The 19296-nt window shown below is 35.0% G+C and overlaps 1 protein-coding gene across 2 annotated transcripts in view; it reads left to right on the top strand.

The window, feature by feature from the left end:
• The window catches only part of ATR (ATR checkpoint kinase), a 39446-nt gene extending 20150 nt beyond the window's left edge, over positions 1 to 19296 (top strand). Inside the window, exons 26-47 of one of the 2 annotated variants that reach the window (XM_030280000.4) lie at positions 783 to 920; positions 2085 to 2292; positions 2808 to 2986; positions 3858 to 4022; positions 4384 to 4475; positions 5054 to 5145; positions 5525 to 5702; positions 6890 to 7066; positions 7454 to 7613; positions 8436 to 8615; positions 9915 to 10057; positions 10523 to 10620; positions 11693 to 11922; positions 12590 to 12724; positions 13331 to 13531; positions 13841 to 13984; positions 14694 to 14844; positions 15536 to 15692; positions 15820 to 15973; positions 16926 to 17077; positions 17312 to 17417; positions 18728 to 19296. In XM_030280000.4, coding sequence (XP_030135860.4) covers positions 783 to 920; positions 2085 to 2292; positions 2808 to 2986; positions 3858 to 4022; positions 4384 to 4475; positions 5054 to 5145; positions 5525 to 5702; positions 6890 to 7066; positions 7454 to 7613; positions 8436 to 8615; positions 9915 to 10057; positions 10523 to 10620; positions 11693 to 11922; positions 12590 to 12724; positions 13331 to 13531; positions 13841 to 13984; positions 14694 to 14844; positions 15536 to 15692; positions 15820 to 15973; positions 16926 to 17077; positions 17312 to 17417; positions 18728 to 18901 — 3414 coding nt within the window. In that variant the 3' untranslated portion in view covers positions 18902 to 19296. Of the gene's footprint in view, positions 1 to 782; positions 921 to 2084; positions 2293 to 2807; positions 2987 to 3857; positions 4023 to 4383; positions 4476 to 5053; positions 5146 to 5524; positions 5703 to 6889; positions 7067 to 7453; positions 7614 to 8435; positions 8616 to 9914; positions 10058 to 10522; positions 10621 to 11689; positions 11923 to 12589; positions 12725 to 13330; positions 13532 to 13840; positions 13985 to 14693; positions 14845 to 15535; positions 15693 to 15819; positions 15974 to 16925; positions 17078 to 17311; positions 17418 to 18727 lie in introns of both variants that reach the window. The other variant, XM_030279999.4, reaches the window with a different exon arrangement.

The raw sequence follows: 19296 nt of genomic DNA, 5'->3' as shown, positions 1-19296 counted from the left end.
ATATGTCTGTTTGCTACAGGCCTCTTACAGGACTTTCCTGCTTCTTCAGCAGGGTGCTGCACTCCCCCTTCCCCAGCACTGCTTCCTGGTGGGGCTTCACAGGCAGTGTCAAAGCTAAAAATCAAGGAAACTTGTATTTTCACTCTTGTGAAACTGGGTGCAAGGACAAATGCCTGTGAAAAGTGTCTGAAATGCTTCTGGATTTACCTTCTAAGTTTTGGAAAGATTTCCCTGCAGGTTCATAGTCCCAGTACATAAAAAATATTTGTATCTTCTTTTTCTTTTCCCTTTCCAATATCTAAGTGACCCACTGAAAATGTCACTTCCAAATCAGCCACTGTAAGAAGTTAATTGAATTACAATAGCTTACTAATGACACTGTCCTCTTTCAGACAGAGTAGAATTGAATGTCTTCATAATATCCTACTTTCTGCAGGCTTTTAAGGGCAGAAGAGAGGCTGAGTTTAGTGGCAGACTCTCAGCCTTAAGTTTTTTTCTCTGGCCAGTGCAAGTTCACAATGGTGTAAATCACATGGAGAAGTGGCAATGTAAGCAGTGCTTACCTGTCTTTTTGCTATCAGCACTTGCTACATGTAATAGCAGCTGCCATCTGGTATCCCTGTTGCAGATTTAAGTCTGGTGAACCTTCTGTAGGAGACAGATATCTTAAAGTTATTTGATGGACTAGAATTTGTGTTCATCAACAAAAGGAAATCTATTGATTGTTCATATATTTGTACTTTTGTAATGATGCTCTTCCTGGAAATAATATTTTTCTGTAGGTGCGACATGATCTTGCCAGGAAAGTTTTTGATTGCTGCAGTATTATGATGAAAAATGACTATAAAGTGACAATTTATCTGCTTCCACACATCCTTGTGTATGTTTTGTTGGGATGCAGTCAAGAGGATCAGCAAGAGGTGAGATGTGTGAGATGGGTAGTATTTTTCACAGAAATGGTCAGGAGCTGTTCTTCATAAGAGCTGCTCAGCTCTGTAGGCCTACATGAATAAATTGTTCAGGTGTTAAACTCCTTTTTGTGTATTAATAATAGAAGTAATAATATAAATTTTCTGACAGGGTTTTGAATATACTCATAAAAGTTTGTGTTGGAACTACTTTTCTGCGGATTTCCATCAGCTGGGCCTAGGATGAGATATTATGTATTTAATTATGACTGCAGTAACATCAACAGCTGGAGTGGTACAAAGAGGAAGTGTGCAACAAAAACAGCCAGTAAATTGAACTTATATAATTCCAAGAATTCAGACTCATAATTTTTTCCTCTCCTTTGCATGCAATTATAGTTTCAGTGGATAAACTATTCAGCTGCCAGATTCATGGGGAGCAGGATTTGTAGATGTATTGTAGCAAAGCAGGGCAGGGGGAGAAGTCATCCTGCTTTCCTTCAGTTTTCTTGAGCTGTCAGTGCATTTGTCCAAGTGCTGCCATTTTTACTGGGAGCAGCACATAAATGTACAGAGAGATGCAAATTTGCAAGGACTCTTTGTAAGCATGTCCTGGGTGAAACCAAGGAATTAGAAGATACTGAAAAGTATAACTTATGCTCCATTAATTTGAAATTTCACAGCTAAAATATTTGTGTTTAAATATTGTGGGTGTACAAAGGCGTGTGATGATTTTTCCTCTGTGGGCAAGTAATCCCCAATAAGCATCTGTTATTTATGTTAACTCATATTTTATAAACTAAAACAAACAGAAGCAGATATCTTGTCATCGCATTTATTTAAATAGAAGCAAAAAAGTAGATCTGTAATCTTGTATCCAGTAGATAACTTTATTCTTACCAAATCTTGAAGTATTGTATTTGTATAAGAGATGCAGTAGCATTTTTGTGTCTTGGAACCTCAAGACTTTCTCCCTGTATGAAATCCCTTGACAACAGCTGCTGCTTTGTTTGCCATTTCTTCATTTTGAGGCTGTGAGACAAGATCATTAAAATAATCTCCAAATTATTAAAATAGACACTTAAAATATCTAGTATTTTAGATTGATTTTGGTGTTAATTGCTGTTTCTTGCTATTTTGCTGCAGGTATGACATTTTATCTTTGCGTTTGTGTAGGTTTACATGGAGATTATGGCAGTTCTGAAACACGATGACCAGTCCAGCAGGAGACTTGAGGACAGCGCATCTGATCTGAGCCAGCTGAGCACACAGACAGTGTTCTCCATGCTGGATCATCTCACTCAGTGGGCGAGACACAAGTTTCAAACACTCATTGCTGAGAAAAATGCTGGCAAATCTAGCAGAGACAGAAGTGATCTAAAAAGTGAGGGATGCTTATTTTATTTTAAATGGCATTGACATTATTCAAAGAAGAATTTTATTTATGTTTGCAGCTTCACATTGTGACCATTTACAAATGCAGTATTAGTATAATATGTAATCCCTTTTATGATTTCTTAATGTCATATTGTAATTTCCATTCCTTCTACCCCAGGTGGGTTGTTCTGAATGCCTGTTGCAAGAAATACACATTTAAAATTTGAACAATGTAATGTTAATTTCTTGATAGTTTTCTAAACATTCCATTTAACTGAATATAATATTATATTACATATATAATATAATATATAATATTCTGTGCTGTCCTGCAAGATGTAGAAAGTTCACCAGAATTGTTTTAAATGAATTATTATTGACAGAAGAGGAAACCATATTCTGTAATTAGTATAGTTATCTCACAATATTGTTAAATGAATTAATTGAATTTTTATGCATAAGGTAATACTTATAAATGAAACCTCAATTGACAAACTTTTTATTTTGTCCTTTTTTCAACAGCATCAAGTGAGGACTATGGAGAATATCAAAATGTGACACGTTTTCTAGACCTCATTCCCCAGGATACACTGGCTGTAGCCTCCTTTCGTTCCAAGGCTTACACCAGGGCTGTGATGCACTTTGAATCATTTATAACAGAGAAGAAACAAAATATTCAGGAGCATCTTGGATTTCTTCAGGTTCTGAAGTTCTTTTTGGTTTTTGTTTTTTATTTTAAGATGAAAATGTGTATGATAAATAAAGGTTGCTCAAATTCTTCTTTGTGATGGGAAGAAAAGATTTATTTGGGCACTTGTTAAATACAAGTGTTCGGTCATCTGTAGTGTTTGGGCACTTGTTAAATACAAGTGTTTCAGTCATCAATATTTAGTACTTTCTCTTGCTTGGCATGCTTCTTATATGAAAAGGAATGAGTAGATTTCTATTGTATAATAAAATACTGTAAATTCCTGAAAAAAATTAAATGTGTGTTTGTTGATAACATTTATTGCTTTGAAGTTGGCTCTGTGCCTTTTTCCAGAAAATATAGTCAACTATAATAACAAAACCAAAAAAGCCAAGTACATTTGAAAAAATTCTAAGTGGCTTATTCTAAAGTAGAAAAAGAGCCAATGCTAAAGGTGTTGCAAATTACAGAAATTCTTTTCAAGAAATATTTTAACTTGTGGATGATCCTGTTTGTGATTCCCTATGGTTTATATTCCTCAGTGGCACTTCAAATTTAAAAAAACTTAGTATGTTGCTTTTTCGCCAAAAGTAATCATCTTTATGCTAGCATGTAATAATATTTATTTTGCTCTTCATACAGATGGTTTAAGGTAACTTCATGTGTAATAATATGAGATCATAAATATTACTGTCTACTAAGGAGAAGTAGGGCTCAACTTTGTCAGGAACCTTGCAAAACTGACATCTTCAATGAAAATTTATTGCCAGTTAATCCTACAGAGTAGTGTGTGCTCCATGTTCAAGAAGTTCTGCAATTCTGCAGGTTATCTTTAAAATAACTTCTTGTTTTTGATGGCCACATCCAATTCTGTTTGGATACAGAAATTGTATGCTGCTATGCACGAGCCAGATGGAGTGGCTGGAGTGAGCGCCATTCGGAAAGCAGAGCCATCTCTTAAAGAACAGATCCTTGAACATGAAAGTATTGGCTTGTTAAGAGATGCAACAGCCTGCTATGATAGGGCTATTCAACTGGAACCTGATCAGGTAAATAAAAAACTTCTTTTTTTCTTTTTTAATACATATAATTATTATTTTTAATCTTATTGGCTCACAGATGAGTAAGGCAAAAAAAGGTCTTCAGAATATTTAAGTAAAATAGGAATCTAAGTGTTTATTGTGCCAGTTGCTAAATAATTATTGCTGTTGAAGGTAGCTTATGAACTGAAACAAATATTTAACTGGATTTTTTGAATGTTCATTTATCTTATGGTGCAATTAGTTATGCATTTTTGTATTCTAAAATGCACCCAAATGAGCATATTTCTTTCTTCCGATTTACCATGAGTTTCATTAATGTGTATGTGGGGTTTTCATTTGTTGTTTTGGTTTCTTTTCCTCTTTCTAGATCATTCATTATCATGGTGCAGTGAAGTCCATGTTAGGCCTCGGTCAGTTATCTGCTGTAATAACTCAGGTCAATGGAGTGCTTGCAAACAGGTACTGTAAGCATCTAATACACAGTTCATTTGAATAATATGAAGCTCTGGTATAAATCTCTGCCTCAGTAGCCATTTCTGCTCATTATCAAACATCTGAGGCTTATTAAACATAATTAAATTAACAGGGTGGAGCTAGAAAACTTTGAGTTCTTTATCTGTAAATTATTTATTTCAGGATGTCCAGAAATTTTCGTAGTTCTTGTCAGCACTGTGAGCAGTGCTGGTATGTGCTTTAATTTCTCGGGTAGGATTTTTGCATTGTTTCCCATGTCACTGATTCCATTGGTATTCTTTAGCCAAATAGGTAGATGGATTAAAAGCTGGTAGTTTTTGATGTGTACCACAGAAGTTAAATACATTATTTGGAGGTTGCATTTGTGGGATCATGTTGTACAGATCTTACTTGTTATCAATGTATGTCCTTTGGTTTTACTGACTTTCTTTAGAAGCAAGCTTATCTTGCCTCTTTTCAAGTAAGAGAAGTTTTATGTAAAGAACACTTGCTAATGTAATGTAGGATTAACATACTGAGAGGAGACAGCACAAAATTGTATTGCTTTTGTTTTCTTTTAATAGGTCTGAATGGATTTCTGAGTTGAACACTTACAGAGTGGAAGCAGCCTGGAAACTATCACAGTGGGATTTACTGGAAAATTATTTGGCTTCAGGTAAGTTATCATTACATAAAAGTATTAATACTTCATTGCATTTCTGAACAATTATATGTCTTAGTTTAATCATCTTGAATCAAGGGGTACTATTGTCATTTGATTTGGATTTCACTGGTAGGAAGGTTGGTTCGGACTGTGTTCTGGATTTTGTAACTGAATTTAATTGTAACCTGTATAGTCTTTGAGCAGCAGTTCCGAGTGTGTGTATCTTTTGAGTCTGTTTGGCTGGGTGGATTGTGGAGTTGAATTATACAGTGTTAGTAACATGCAGTTACTTAGTTTTGAGAAAAAGTTATTTTTCCAGTAGTATGTTAAGACAGATTAGCACATTCAGGTTAAGCTGCTTAAAGAAGCAGTCTTCTTTTTCTCCCCAAAGATGTGAAGTCCACGACTTGGAGTGTCAGACTGGGACATTTATTATTATCAGCCAAGAAGAAAAATGAAGCAGCTTTTTATGAGACACTCAAGGTTGTTCGAGCAGAACAGATTGTGCCCCTTTCAGCAGCAAGCTTTGAAAGAGGATCCTATCAGCGAGGATATGAACACATTATCAGGTTTCTCATTTTCATGGCACTATTTTTAAAATCAGAAATCATGTATGCAGCAGCAAGAATTTTGCATTTCTACAGTAAATGGTACATTTTTTGTCACCTTTTTTTTTATATTCATCCAAGTGAAAACCTTTGATTAATTAGGAATTTATATTTATCCTCCATGGAAAAAATTCACAATAAAACTATGTGGTATGGTCTCTCCAAATCAGCTAGCAAGCAAATGTAAACATCAGGTAATAAAAACCAGCAATTTAATTCCATGCTTGAAGTAGTACAAATAAGCCAGTAAAGCCATTAACTTGAGAGCATTGCTTTTGATCTGTATGGAGGCTGAAAAGTGCTCCCTTTTTAATCAAGAAAGAGCAGTAAGAATTAAACCCCATCTCTTTTCTTTATTAATAAACTTCTAATTTGGCTGCAGTAGACTAAAAAGTAGCCTTTTTGAATAGACTTAATACTTCCTCTGCACTGTAAATGCATCCTTATGGCAAGATATTGGCTGAAGTCAGTTGAAGTGCATGTTTTAGTTACTTCTTAGTTCTATTTTCTGTTGGTAATTTCTGCAGTGTTGTTTGGGAAATGAAGTTTGGGTATTGAGAAAGAAGTGTTTCAAAGTAGTTTCCTCTAGCCGCTGATCCAGGCTACTTGGAAGCCTTTCAAGGATCACTTTTTCTCTTTCAGATGTACCCACTACATTTGTACCCACTTCTCTCTGCCAGTGAGAACTGGGGCATTTACAACCACTCAGCTTTCCATCTTTACAGTGACAGATATGAACAGTAACGGTATTTTAAAATAAATGGAATAACTTCACTTTTAAGTAAAAGTATATTGCTTTTTAAATGGGATTTGTTGAAAATGTAAGACTTTCTGAATAATTGCTGCTGAAAGTAATGGATAGAAATACTCCTTCTAAAGGTTGACTTCCTCTCTGAGTGATCTACATTGTCTCTTTCTTCAGCAGCTTGGCAAAGGAATTTTGAGAAAAAAACAAATCATTTTGTAAATCCTGGATTTTGTGTGCTTGGTTTTGTTGCATTTTTGCTTTTTAGAATAAATGCTACTGGGGGACATTATTTACAGGGCCAAATTTTAGAAAGAAAAACGCAAAAAATTTGTAAAATTTGTATGTATGTCAAACGGTAATCAATTATCACCAATTTTCTGCCTTTATTTTGCTAACACAGGTTGCATATGCTGTGTGAGTTGGAACACAGTATTGGGCCAATGTTTCAGCAACCAGATGGTGACCACAGTAGAGATTCCCTCAACTGGTGCGCTCGTATTGAAATGACCCAAAACTCTTACAGAGCAAAAGAACCCATTTTAGCACTGAGAAGGGCTTTGCTTAGTCTCAGTAAAAGGTGAGGACATAACTGTTTCTTGTCTGTGTTGTATTCTCAGTGATACTCTGGGTTTTCATATATATGTTAGTAGAGAGAAGATAAAACTCTGGGAATTTGTTCTAGATAAAAGTAGTCCACCAGTATTATGTATTTTCAAAATAAGAAGGAGAAGCAGTGTCTAAAGGAAAGAGAAGCAAGAAACAGGGACAAAGTGTATTTATTTCTAGTCCTAAATGGAAAAAAGGGTGAAACAAATGTATTAAAACAGTTTTAAATTATCATTGTTTAGTATGTAACTTCTTGAGAAATTCAACTTGTGTTTCAACACATTGTGATTTTTACTTCATATTTTAAAATAGCATTCAAAATAGAAATGTTCCATTTTCTGTGAAAATGTCCCTGCAGCCAGGATTACAGCGAGCTTGTTGGACAGTGCTGGCTCCAGAGTGCTAGAGTTGCAAGGAAAGCTGGGCATCACCAGACTGCCTATAATGCTCTGCTGAATGCTGGGGAATCAACGCTCTCAGAACTTTATGTAGAAAGAGCAAAGTGGCTCTGGTCCAAGGTAAGGAAAACAAAAATGGAATTTCAATTCCTACATGCAAGAAAATAATATTTTAAATTTTCTTCAAGATAAAATGGCACACAAGATATATAAAACAAGATATGTCAGCTGGGTCTATCAACACATTGCAGCTGATCCTCCAGGTGCTGGTCAGCCCTGTTCTGTATCTGACCTTCTTGGCACCTTTGTATAAAACTGGTGTGTCGCTATAGGACACGAAAAAGCACAATGCGAACTACTTGCTACTTTGCAAGGTAAAAGAGAAAGTTTATTTTCTGACTCTAACTTTTATACTTTTCTAAAGGTGACAGTGGATTGGAGAGTGAATGGGCCACCTCTCCAAAGACATTGGACAAACTACTAGTACATCAAGTCTCTCCACCCCCATGAAGGAATGCAAAACAACACGTTATTTACAGAAACTGTGTGGGAAAGTTTCCCAATAGAATGTAAACTCAGAAGGCTTTAGAAAACTCAAGAATCAGGGCGACACTGGTGGATTACCTGTCTCTGTCAGTGCAGCCCAGGCAAATTTATATTATCTTTATAGTAGACCTCTTCTTAATTTGTTTCCTTTTAACTAATAGCAGTAGGCAGCAAACACAAGAGAAATTACTGTGGTACCTAAGGCCTAAAGGCACAGCAATGCTGAGATAACAAAGAATACAAGAAGCATTTGAAGTTAGTAATATTCAGTTACCACAGCCAGAATGGCCTAGAACACATCTGGGGATATAGCTTTGCCTTAATAACAACTCTAAGAGGGAAGTTTTGTATCTCTTTTATTAAAAGTATAGAAAATGTTTTCTGTCTTTCCCTTAGGGTGAAGTTCATGAAGCACTAATTGTTCTCCAGAAGGGGGTTGAATTATGCTTCCCTGAAAATAAAGCACCCTGCAATAGTAAAAATCAGCTTATCCATGGTCGGGCAATGCTGCTAGTGGGCAGATTTATGGAAGAAACTGCTAACTTTGAAAGCAATGCAGTCATGAAAAAGTATAAGGTAATCTGGAATACTACTGTTAACAAGGCAGGAGCTTTGAATAATAATGTATTCCTTAATTAAGCTATTGTTCTGCTTATTGTTCTGCTCCTGATGGTGTCAACCAAGGATAACATAAATGGGATTAAACAGCGCATCCATTGTAGGAGGGAAGCAGCTCTTGTGAAGATACACTTATCTTAACTAGGTTTAAGGTAACACATCAGTACAGGGGAGACTACAGTTCATAGCAGTTCATTAATTCTTTTTAAATAAACAAGTTACAGAAGCATGGCTTTATTCTCATGCTTGCGCAGATTAGAATTCCTTACTAAAAGGTGGACTACTCCAAATACACACAGTTGACCTGGTGATGCATTGCACTACTCTCTCTGGTAGTGACTTAAAACTGTGATTTAAATGTGCTTCCAGTCTATGAAGAACTAGGAAAAAGGACAACTGGTATGATCTTCTTGAACAACACAGCACTGCATGCTTCGTCTTGTGATGCCTGTGAAATACTTTTTGGCATTGATTAATATTGCCTTCTAAAACAGTAGGAGATGCAGATGTTTATGCTTCCTATGTCTCCTGTCCAAGTTTTGGAATTTGATACTATTAATAGTTACTTCTGTCTTACTAAATAACATACTTCTGTAAAAGTCATTTAGAGAAAAATGTAAATATATCAAATCTTATGAAGGTTGAAATAATGTAAACAAATGACATTTCAGTGGATTCCATAAAAACACTGACACTCAGTACTCTCTGCTAAGTATTGGCACAGGAAAGAAGCCAGTGTTATTAGATAAGAGATGTGCCTCTCACCAATTATTTCTTTTCTAATACATGTCACACAATTTTTTTTCTTTTAAACATCCTGATTTAGAAGGAAAACAGAAATGTGAAAGATATAGAATCATAGATTCATTAAAGTCAGAAAGATGACCAAATCCAGGTGTTAACATCATGCTGTTTCACTTTACAAAAAGCTCTAAGAAACTCAGTACTGAGTTATTAGGATCAGGAACCTGATTTTAATTAAAGTATGATCTTTCCTAGTTCAGGAATCCCTTATCATTCTGTCTTGAATTGTGTCTCTCCAAAAGGAAAAAGTATTTTAAAAACAGACTTCTGGTTTGTAGAAGCAATTGTCTTGAGGCAAAATTAGAATTTTTGGAGTTACAGGGTTAACAATTAATAATTTTTTGCATGTACTCTGCACAACATAACATGAGATTGTTTCTTGAGAATTTTTTTTATATTTTATTTTTAAGTTACCATCCTCTCAGAAGTAATTATCTCATTTTGATGTTGCAGGATGTTACAGTTTTCTTACCAGAATGGGAAGATGGACATTTTTATCTTGCAAAATACTATGATAAATTAATGCCGATGGTAACTGACAACAAGATGGAAAAACAAGGAGACCTAATTAGATACATAGTTCATCACTTTGGGAGGTTAGAGGGGAACTTTGCTTACTTTTTGTAAAAGGATGGCAATTATACTGGGAAAAAAACCCATTTCTGTAGGAATATATTATCTTTCACCAATTCAGACTGACTCTAATTTTTATGCTCTGTTGTAAACAAAATGTTACATGCTTCCTTTTTGTTTTCATACATAATTAATTTTACTTCTGACTAACCAATCGTGTCTTTTGTCAGACAATTAATTATTTAATCTGTGGTTTTGACTAATAAAAACAAACTCTTAGTATATTTTTTGACTGTTGCAGATGCATTAAAATGCTGACATAAAGTTAGAAGTAGAAAATATTTAGTATAGAAAGTATTAGTATAGAAAGTATTTAGTATAGAAATATTCCATTTCTGAAGTTAGAATGGAACATTAAACGAATGAGAATGTAAAATTTGTATTACTTCTAATATATATCATTCTTTGATTTAAACATTTAATCACAGGTCTCTCCAGTATGGAAACCAATTCATTTATCAGTCAATGCCAAGAATGCTGTCTTTATGGCTGGACTTTGGAGCAAAGGCATATGAATGTGATAAAGGTAGAACATTTTTTCCCAGTACATAGTTTCCATGTAATTCTTTTGAATAGATGATTGAAAGAACAGTGAAGTATATTTACAGTTCTTCATTTAGCTTTATTGCCTAGAGGTTATATGGAAACAAGAAAGTACTACTATTCTTGTAAAATACAGGATGTTAATATGCAGGAGAGTATTAATTACTTAAATTAAATCTTCCAGAATTTTTAAAGTATTTTGTGAGACAACATTGTTCCTTGGGTAACTGAAGGCATTAGATACAGGGAAAATCCTTGCATGCCCGTTGTCACCATTTTTAAGGTGCCTCATGAGTGATGAGTAATTGTTTTGTATGCACTTGCTACAGTAGTGTTAGGCCTTGGGGCTTTTTTTTCAGTTTGTTTTGGTTCCAGTCTTTCAAGGAGTTTTACTGAAATGTTCCACCTCTTTTTACTGAAATGTAGGGAGAAAAAATCTTGTAGGCAGCAGCATGAAGGCGTGAGAAACTAACACCACAGATGTACTTTGGTGGGAGATTTTGGTACAAATGAAAATTGCAAACATTGCTTGCAGGTCCGGAGTGAAGCAGACAGTTGTGCTCCTTGATCTTGTCCTCATTCTACACACTTAGGTCAACTGTTTGGCTGCAGGCCCATCAGATCCTGCACTCTGAGGTGCTGATGTGAAACTCAAGCTCAGGGACAGGGGTGGAGATAGGAAGATAGGAGCAGATGTGCTAATTTCGTCCCATGGAAAGACTTTCTTCATTTTCTCTCCACTAAAGAACATTGGAATCCTTTTATCAGGCAAATACATGGAGTGTTTTTAGTCTATTCTATCCCTACCATATCATTTTAAAGAAGTCATTTTAAGGAGATTTAATTGCATGGTATTCTGCTTAGTTAAATGGCATATGCATTCAGTCACTGTATGCTGTGTTAAGAAGAACTTTACAGTTGGAGCTTTTTTGTTGCCTTCAATTTTTTTTGGCTTATGAAATTGACAACAAAATATTATTCTATAGCCTTGATTTAAATGACTTTACATTTCCAGTGAGGAGAACCAGGAATATGGTCTTTTCATTTTTCAGCAGGTCGTTCAGAACGTGTTCAAATGAAAAATGATCTGGCTAAAATAAACAAGGTGATTACAGAGCACACAAATCACCTGGCACCTTACCAGTTCCTGACAGCCTTTTCTCAGCTCATCTCTCGAATCTGCCATTCTCATGATGAAGTCTTTGCAGTTCTGATGGTGATTGTTGCTAAGGTGTTTTTAGCCTATCCACAGCAAGCAATGTGGATGATGACTGCGGTGTCCAAGGTACCTTGATATGTATAGCTACACTTGTTTTTCTCAGAAATGTAAATAACCCATTTTATTCTAAGCTGATAAGAAGGATTTGAGAGTCTCATTTGTTGTGATACAGTGTTGCAGAAGCAGATATCAATGTCATCACTGCAAATTATTTTATTGCAGTCTTAATTCAGATATTACCTTTTAAATGTTCCAAATTGGAATGCTAATATGCATCCAAACTTGCATGGTGTATTAGGAAAGGAAATTTGAGTAACAAATAGCTGACAAATTCTGTAGTTATGGGCAACAGATGTTGCATTTACTAATTGTGTTATATTACTTTCAGTCCTGTGTCCTATAATCAAAGAATCAACTTAGTAGGTAGATGTACAAGTAATTGCTTAGCAGTAAGGTCATTCCAAAGCAGACTGAGAAGTGTGCTGCTTGAGGCTGGTGAAATAACATTCAGGATACACTGACATATTCTTGAATATTGGCCTTTATATTGTGGGACTCCCAAGAATGGTTTCAGAAGTAACCCCCACACACTCCCCAACAGTACCACTTCAGCTTTTCAATTAAAGCACATCCTTCTCCAGATATTAAATATGGTAAGCAATAAGACTATTAATTACTGGGGAGGATTCTTCAACTCTTTGTTTAATAAATTTTAACTTTCCTTTTTTTTCAGTCCTCTTACCCTATGCGAGTCAATAGATGTAAGGAAATTCTAAACAGAGCTATTCACATGAAGGACTCTTTAGCAAAATTTATTGGAGATGCCACACGCCTTACAGACAAGCTGTTGGAACTCTGCAACAAACCGGTACTTACAAAAATAAACAAACGAGTGCATGTTGTAGGATTATTCAAGAATCTCATGCAAAGCTGCTTCTGACTGCTTTCATTAGCCAATTCATAATATTAATTATATTATTAATAATTTATTATATGAATAATTATATATCAGTACTAATTATTATATATTTATAATGATACTGCAATTTAGCAGAAACCTAAATTGAGCAAACTGTAAAAACTTTCAGTACATAATGGCTTGTTTAACAGTGCATGGAGTTTACATTGTTTTGTACTTTCACATATCATTCATGCCCATTAATTTTCAGAGTTTTACTGTAAAAATAGGGTGGATGTGCTTTTATGAACAAATCAACTTGATAATAAAGGTAGAATAAATGAAATATTTCATTATTCTGTATTTATATTCAAAGTGAAAAATAAGTCTGTCATATCAGCCAGATATATTTGCTTCTTGATTATTTAATTTGAAATGTAGCTTGCTGTTCTTCTTATTACAATCAGCATTTATTATTCTAGCCTATTTATTAGTTAATGTGAAAGGGCAGTGTTATTTTAACTGTTTGTTAACTTTGAAGGTTATTTCTGACTTTGGTCATCCTTTTTTTTCAAGGTTGATGGAAACAACTCAACATTAAGCATGAATATTCATTTCAAAACACTGAAAAGATTAGTAGAAGAGCCCACATTCAGTGAAATTCTCATTCCCTTACAATCTGTAATGATACCAACTCTTCCTTCAATTCCTGGTACCCATGCTAACCATGACCCTTTTCCTGGCTGCTGGGCCTACATTGCAGGCTTTGATGATGTGGTAAGGCTCTAGTTGTCACCTACCTTTTCACTCCATGTTAAACAAATATAGCTGCAAATACATCTATGTTCTCTAGAAATGGGAGGAGGAAGTAGGAAATTCCATAATTACTTCTGTGGCAACTGAGTGGATTCTGTCACAGCAGCCTGAGGCAGGTGTGGCCCTTTGGCACTCAGATAAAGTTCTGGTCTGAGTTACTGGGCTGTGGCACTGTGGAAGTGCTAGCACAGTTGGTTGCAGTGGTTTATTAAAATTACACTTATTTTGGATAATCTGATACAGATGTTAGTAAAGTTCATTTTTCTTTAGGTGGAAATTCTTGCCTCACTTCAAAAGCCAAAAAAGATCACCTTGAAAGGTTCAGATGGGAAATCTTACATTATGATGTGCAAGCCAAAAGATGATCTGAGAAAAGACTGTCGGCTCATGGAATTCAACTCCCTTATTAATAAGGTTTGATGAATGAGACAATCAGGTGCATTATACTTATTGACCAGGACAGAACACTGAGCTATCTAGCAAAAAAAGCCAATTTAGCTTTAGCAAGAAAACAATAGCAATTGATAATGTATGACTTCTTACAGGCTTGTGAAAACAATAACAAATTACAATATTCTGCCAAAACAATTCCTTATTCCAGCAAAAAACAGACAGGACAGATTGTTTATGATAAATAAATATCTGCAGACTTTCTGCTGTCATGCTTCATATTTCCTATTTAGTAATTTCTAATATATTTTATAAAACATAGATAAATTAATTTTTTCATACTGAAGTATTGCCATACCTCTTATTTTAGTTCTATTTTGCTTTTCAGCAATGTCTTTAAGGTTAAGGTACCATGTTTTCTGTGAGGTTAAAGCAAATGACACCATCTCTGAAACACTGAAGTATTTATTACAAATATTTCTTTTAAGGGATTTAAACCATGTACAAGTTATACAATTTGACTATTTTATTGCAAAATCGTCTTTTTTAAAGTTTACTTTGGAGAACAGATGCACATTTTGCTTTCATTTGACCTTCTGCAGACTGTGAAGCTTAGATTTGTAAATTCTAGATGGTGTGATTAGAAGGTAGTTATAGATAGAATGTAAATGCTATAGATCCATTTTGATCCTATCTTTGTTCTGTGTTAATCTCATTTTCCTTTTGTGAATAGTGCTTAAGAAAAGATGCAGAGTCCCGTAGGCGAGAGCTCCATATCCGCACCTACGCAGTGATTCCATTAAATGATGAGTGTGGCATAATTGAGTGGGTGAATAACACTGCTGGTCTAAGAAATATCCTGATAAAACTTTATAAGGAGAGAGGTAAAGAAATATGTTGGAATATAGTAAAAGATTTTAGATATTTTTGAAGAGCTTGTATCTTATTAAGTAAATGAAACAAATGGCAAGAGTCAGGCTAAATTCTAGGAAGCTGTAGTCACATGTATTTTTATCTGTCAGCAATGTATTATTATTCATATGTGTGGTAGACTTTTGCTCTTAAATGGAAGAGAGTTGGTGCTTGCAATGAACAAGTCTCTTACAAGAACTGATATCACAGGCATCTTAATACTTTCCTCCATATAGTGATGTAAATTGTTTCAGCAGCATCGGTATATAGGTGCAGCTCTGAATAATAAAAAATACTGTGAACATTTTCTTTAGATTTTATTTTTTATTTTTCATTTCTGTTACATTTATGTGAGATAATTAAAATAATATACAATTGAGTCAAGGTTAGGAATACAGCAGCTTTCCAGAGAAAAGATCTGATTTCTTTTGAATTTAGTGTTAAAAAAGCAGCTTTCTGATCAGTGCAATAAAAGTTTGGGGGAAACCAACATGGTTTATAGATTATTTTTCATTTGATCATTTATTTCTACTTTATGGAGAAATTTATTTTCTTTAAATTACCATATTTTAATAGTACATATAAGTACATATAATACAAATGTACATATAGTACATTTGTATTTGGGGATTTCTTCTGCCTAACTGAGGAAGTCTGTTGCAGGTATCTACATGACTGGGAAAGAACTGCGGCAGCACATGCTTCCAAAGTCAGCACCTTTGCCTGAAAAGCTGAAAATGTTCAAAGAGGTCCTTCTGCCTCGTCATCCTCCTCTCTTTCATGAATGGTTTCTTAGAACATTTCCTGACCCTACTTCATGGTGAGTGACTGGGGTTAGGTCAGCTCAAGAGCATCTACTTTGTGTATTCCCTAAGAATTAATGGGAGCACAGGATGAGGACAGGTGAGGCAAACAGAGCCTCAGCTCTGCCTGCTGTATCTCCACAGGTACAACAGCAGGTCAGCCTACTGCCGCTCTGTTGCCGTCATGTCCATGGTGGGCTACATCCTGGGGCTGGGAGACCGCCACGGGGAGAACATCTTGTTTGACTCTTTCACTGGGGAGTGTGTGCATGTGGATTTCAACTGCCTGTTCAATAAGGTGAGAAATGCCACTTGCTGAATGTGCTCTGTATATTATATGTATATAAGTTATAAATTTCTACTGTCTTATATGCATGTAAGTTATAAATTTCTTTTCCATTACTTATTTCCATTTTACTTTAATATATCTATTGTGTGCTTTGTCTCACTTTGTCTTGTATTTATATCCCAAAAAAGCCTGGGATACATAAAGAGGATGTGATTGTACTGTGTGCTGCATTCAATTAAAACCACCTTTTTGATTTAGCTAGTATCAGATGACCTGATGTCGATACACCGAAACAGCCCAAATTTTAGATTGTTTCTATTTTGTGACTCTCCTCTCTCCACTATCACCCTCCAAACAAAATTAATTGCTACATTCAGAATTTTGCTGCTGTGGAGAATTTCTTGTTCTCTCTCACACAAATTCAGCACAAAAATTCCAACAGTTCTGTAAAATAAACAGCAGAAATTGGGGCCAGATTGGGATTTGGAGTTTTGGTGTTCCAGTCAAAAGATGTTTTTGGTGTGGGACATGTGGCCTTTTTAATTCTGATAAGTGAGGTAGAAATATTGTTAGGTTATTTCTTCTGGTTTCTTTTTAGTAAGTCTAAATTGTCCTATATAACAGTTTAAAAAAATGTTTTTAAGCTAACTTGCATATTATAAAAGAAAAGTTAGCATTTTTGCAATGAGACTACAGAGCATAAATATGTATTTAAGAACAAAATTTTATACCCTGTGTTAGTGTGTTAAAACAGGGGGAAAGAGGTTATTTGGACAGTGTTATCTTTTACTCTTTGTAATTTCCCCTTATCTGAGTAGGACTGTGAGCTGAGCAAACATGTCTTGCCAGCTAGGAAACAGCCACTGACAAAGATGGAGGAAAAAACTTAAAACCAATGCAAATGTTACTCTTTAATAATGCTTAAAACACTTAGGGCATACCTTTTTTTCTCAATGTAAAGGGAGAAACTTTTGAAGTTCCGGAAATTGTTCCTTTCCGCCTCACTCACAACATGGTTAATGGGATGGGTCCCATGGGAACAGAAGGGCTCTTCCGAAGAGCCTGTGAAGTCACCCTGAGGCTGATGCGTGATCAGAGGGAGCCTCTGATGAGGTATGGCAACTACTTCTGCTACAAACTCCCCAAAGCTGTCTGTAGTTTAAACGTGTGAAACAGAAACTGCTGGAGCATATGCCTATCCTGCAGCTCACTCTCACCATGACATGGAGCTAAATATAAAGCTGTATAAATATTCAGTACTAACTACAGGCTCCTGAAAGTGTTTATGTTTTGAAAATTAAATGTATTTATGTATCATATCCTTTTCTAAATTTTTTATTTATTTAGTGTCTTAAAGACTTTTCTCCATGATCCTCTTGTGGAATGGAGTAAACCTGTTAAAGGGAATACAAAAGCCCAGGTGAATGAAACTGGAGAAGTTGTCAATGAAAAGGTGAGTTTAAAACAAGCACAACCTAAGGTATTCAAATGTGGAATGTCCATTATTGTTACGAATTACATACTTCCTAATGGAAACGTCATATTTTTTTTTTCTTCCATTTAAAAATTTCTCTATTTGTTCTTTGTTATCTTTCTGTTCATAATTTTTATCCATGAGGAGATTTTTTTTTAACTGATGAAAAATGTAATTTATCTGTTAAAGAACCAAACAAAAAAGCCTGTCATTCTCTTGTTGGTGTTACTAAATCAAGGAAAATATCAGCAGCAGTGATGCATCTTGTTACCCCTCACTTGCAGAGTCCTCCAGATTTACAGTGATGGTAACATCTGGAGTCCTTTCCATGTGTATATTCATACTTTTCCTGAATGGATGTTTATTATTGAATAAATATATGCCCTGGTACATATAGAGAATTATGTGATTAAAATTAAGATTTCATACTGTTTCTTTATTAGCTGCTGCTGAAGACTGTATTATTCATCCAAAGTATAGCTTAATTTTAATATCTTCCCTCAGTGCAAAATTTCTGACTTGTTCCTTTCTATTTTTGGGGTTTTTTTTAAGGACTGTTTAATGAAAATATATGTGTAATAGCAGACAATACTTAGGGAGCACTAACAAACACAGTTAAGATAAGGAAAAACTACATCACTGAAACTGTATGACAACAAAGAACTTACCTGTTCTATTTCAGCACAGAAAATCTCTTGGTCTTCAAACAGTTTATAACCAGCTATGTCTACATTCTTTTACAAATATTTTCTTTTACAAGACCGCCCACATAATTGTATATGTTAACTGCTTTTTCTGGAGAAGTGCCAACGATATGCTTGAGCTTTAAAAGAAAATGTGTGAGTGTAATTGGTATGAACTAGCAACTCCAGTGGGCCTTGGAACAGCTCATTTTGAGATGCTCAAATTTTGATCTAAATTTTCCAGACTTAAATTTTATCCAGAAGTCCAGGAACAAGGCTAGGAAAATGCTGCATTTATTTGAAATTAATTGTGTGCAATAAGCTTTCTAACAATTCTCAGATATATTTATATAGCTCTTTCAGTCTCCTTTGGTAACTTTTAACTGTAAAAATGTAAGGCAAAAGTTATAGCTTGGCCAATAATATATCCATACTAGAGAATTGTTTTTAAAAGTGAGTAGCCTTTGTTTTTAATGTAGCTGGTACAGGCATCTGGATTTTGTGTTAAATTATAATACAATTTCAAACACATCCTAAGAAATACTGGTTTTATTTTGAGAGGTGGAAGTTCATGAATAGTACCAATTTTTTTCTTCTTCTTTCCAGGCCAAAACCCATGTCCTTGATATAGAACAACGACTGCAAGGTGTCATTAAGACTAGAAACAGAATCAAAGGATTACCTTTATCTATTGAAGGGCATGTTCATTACCTCATTCAAGAAGCAAGTGATGACAACCTGCTCTGCCAGATGTATATGGGCTGGGCTCCATATATGTGATATTTGTTCCCTTTGGAATGATAGCATCCACAAGTACTGTAGCTGTAATATTGTTGGGAGGGAATCAGTCAGTGGTACCTGGTTACTTCTGTTGATTTTTGGCTGCAAGCAGAAGAAAAGGCTTATGGTCTTCCAAAATCTGTGTAAAATGTACAGTGCCCTTTCAAGAATGCTATGAATGCAGACGTGTAAGGTGTTAGGACTCACCTTTTGTACATAAAAGTCAGTACATAAGAACTGCTTAAAATTTAGACTATGCAAAGCTCTGCAAGTCTCTGACTATATGAAAGATTTTCATGATGTTGACAGATGCACTCTATAAAGTACTCTATATTTTTGTACACGTTTCTCATTTGGCTTAGATTAGAAAATAAAACAATGAAGTTTAATACTGA

Source organism: Taeniopygia guttata, chromosome 9 (assembly GCF_048771995.1).
Source record: "Taeniopygia guttata chromosome 9, bTaeGut7.mat, whole genome shotgun sequence".
Classification (NCBI taxonomy): domain Eukaryota; kingdom Metazoa; phylum Chordata; class Aves; order Passeriformes; family Estrildidae; genus Taeniopygia; species Taeniopygia guttata.
Note: the sequence above shows the minus strand (reverse complement) of the source record. Positions and strands in the feature narration are given on the sequence as shown.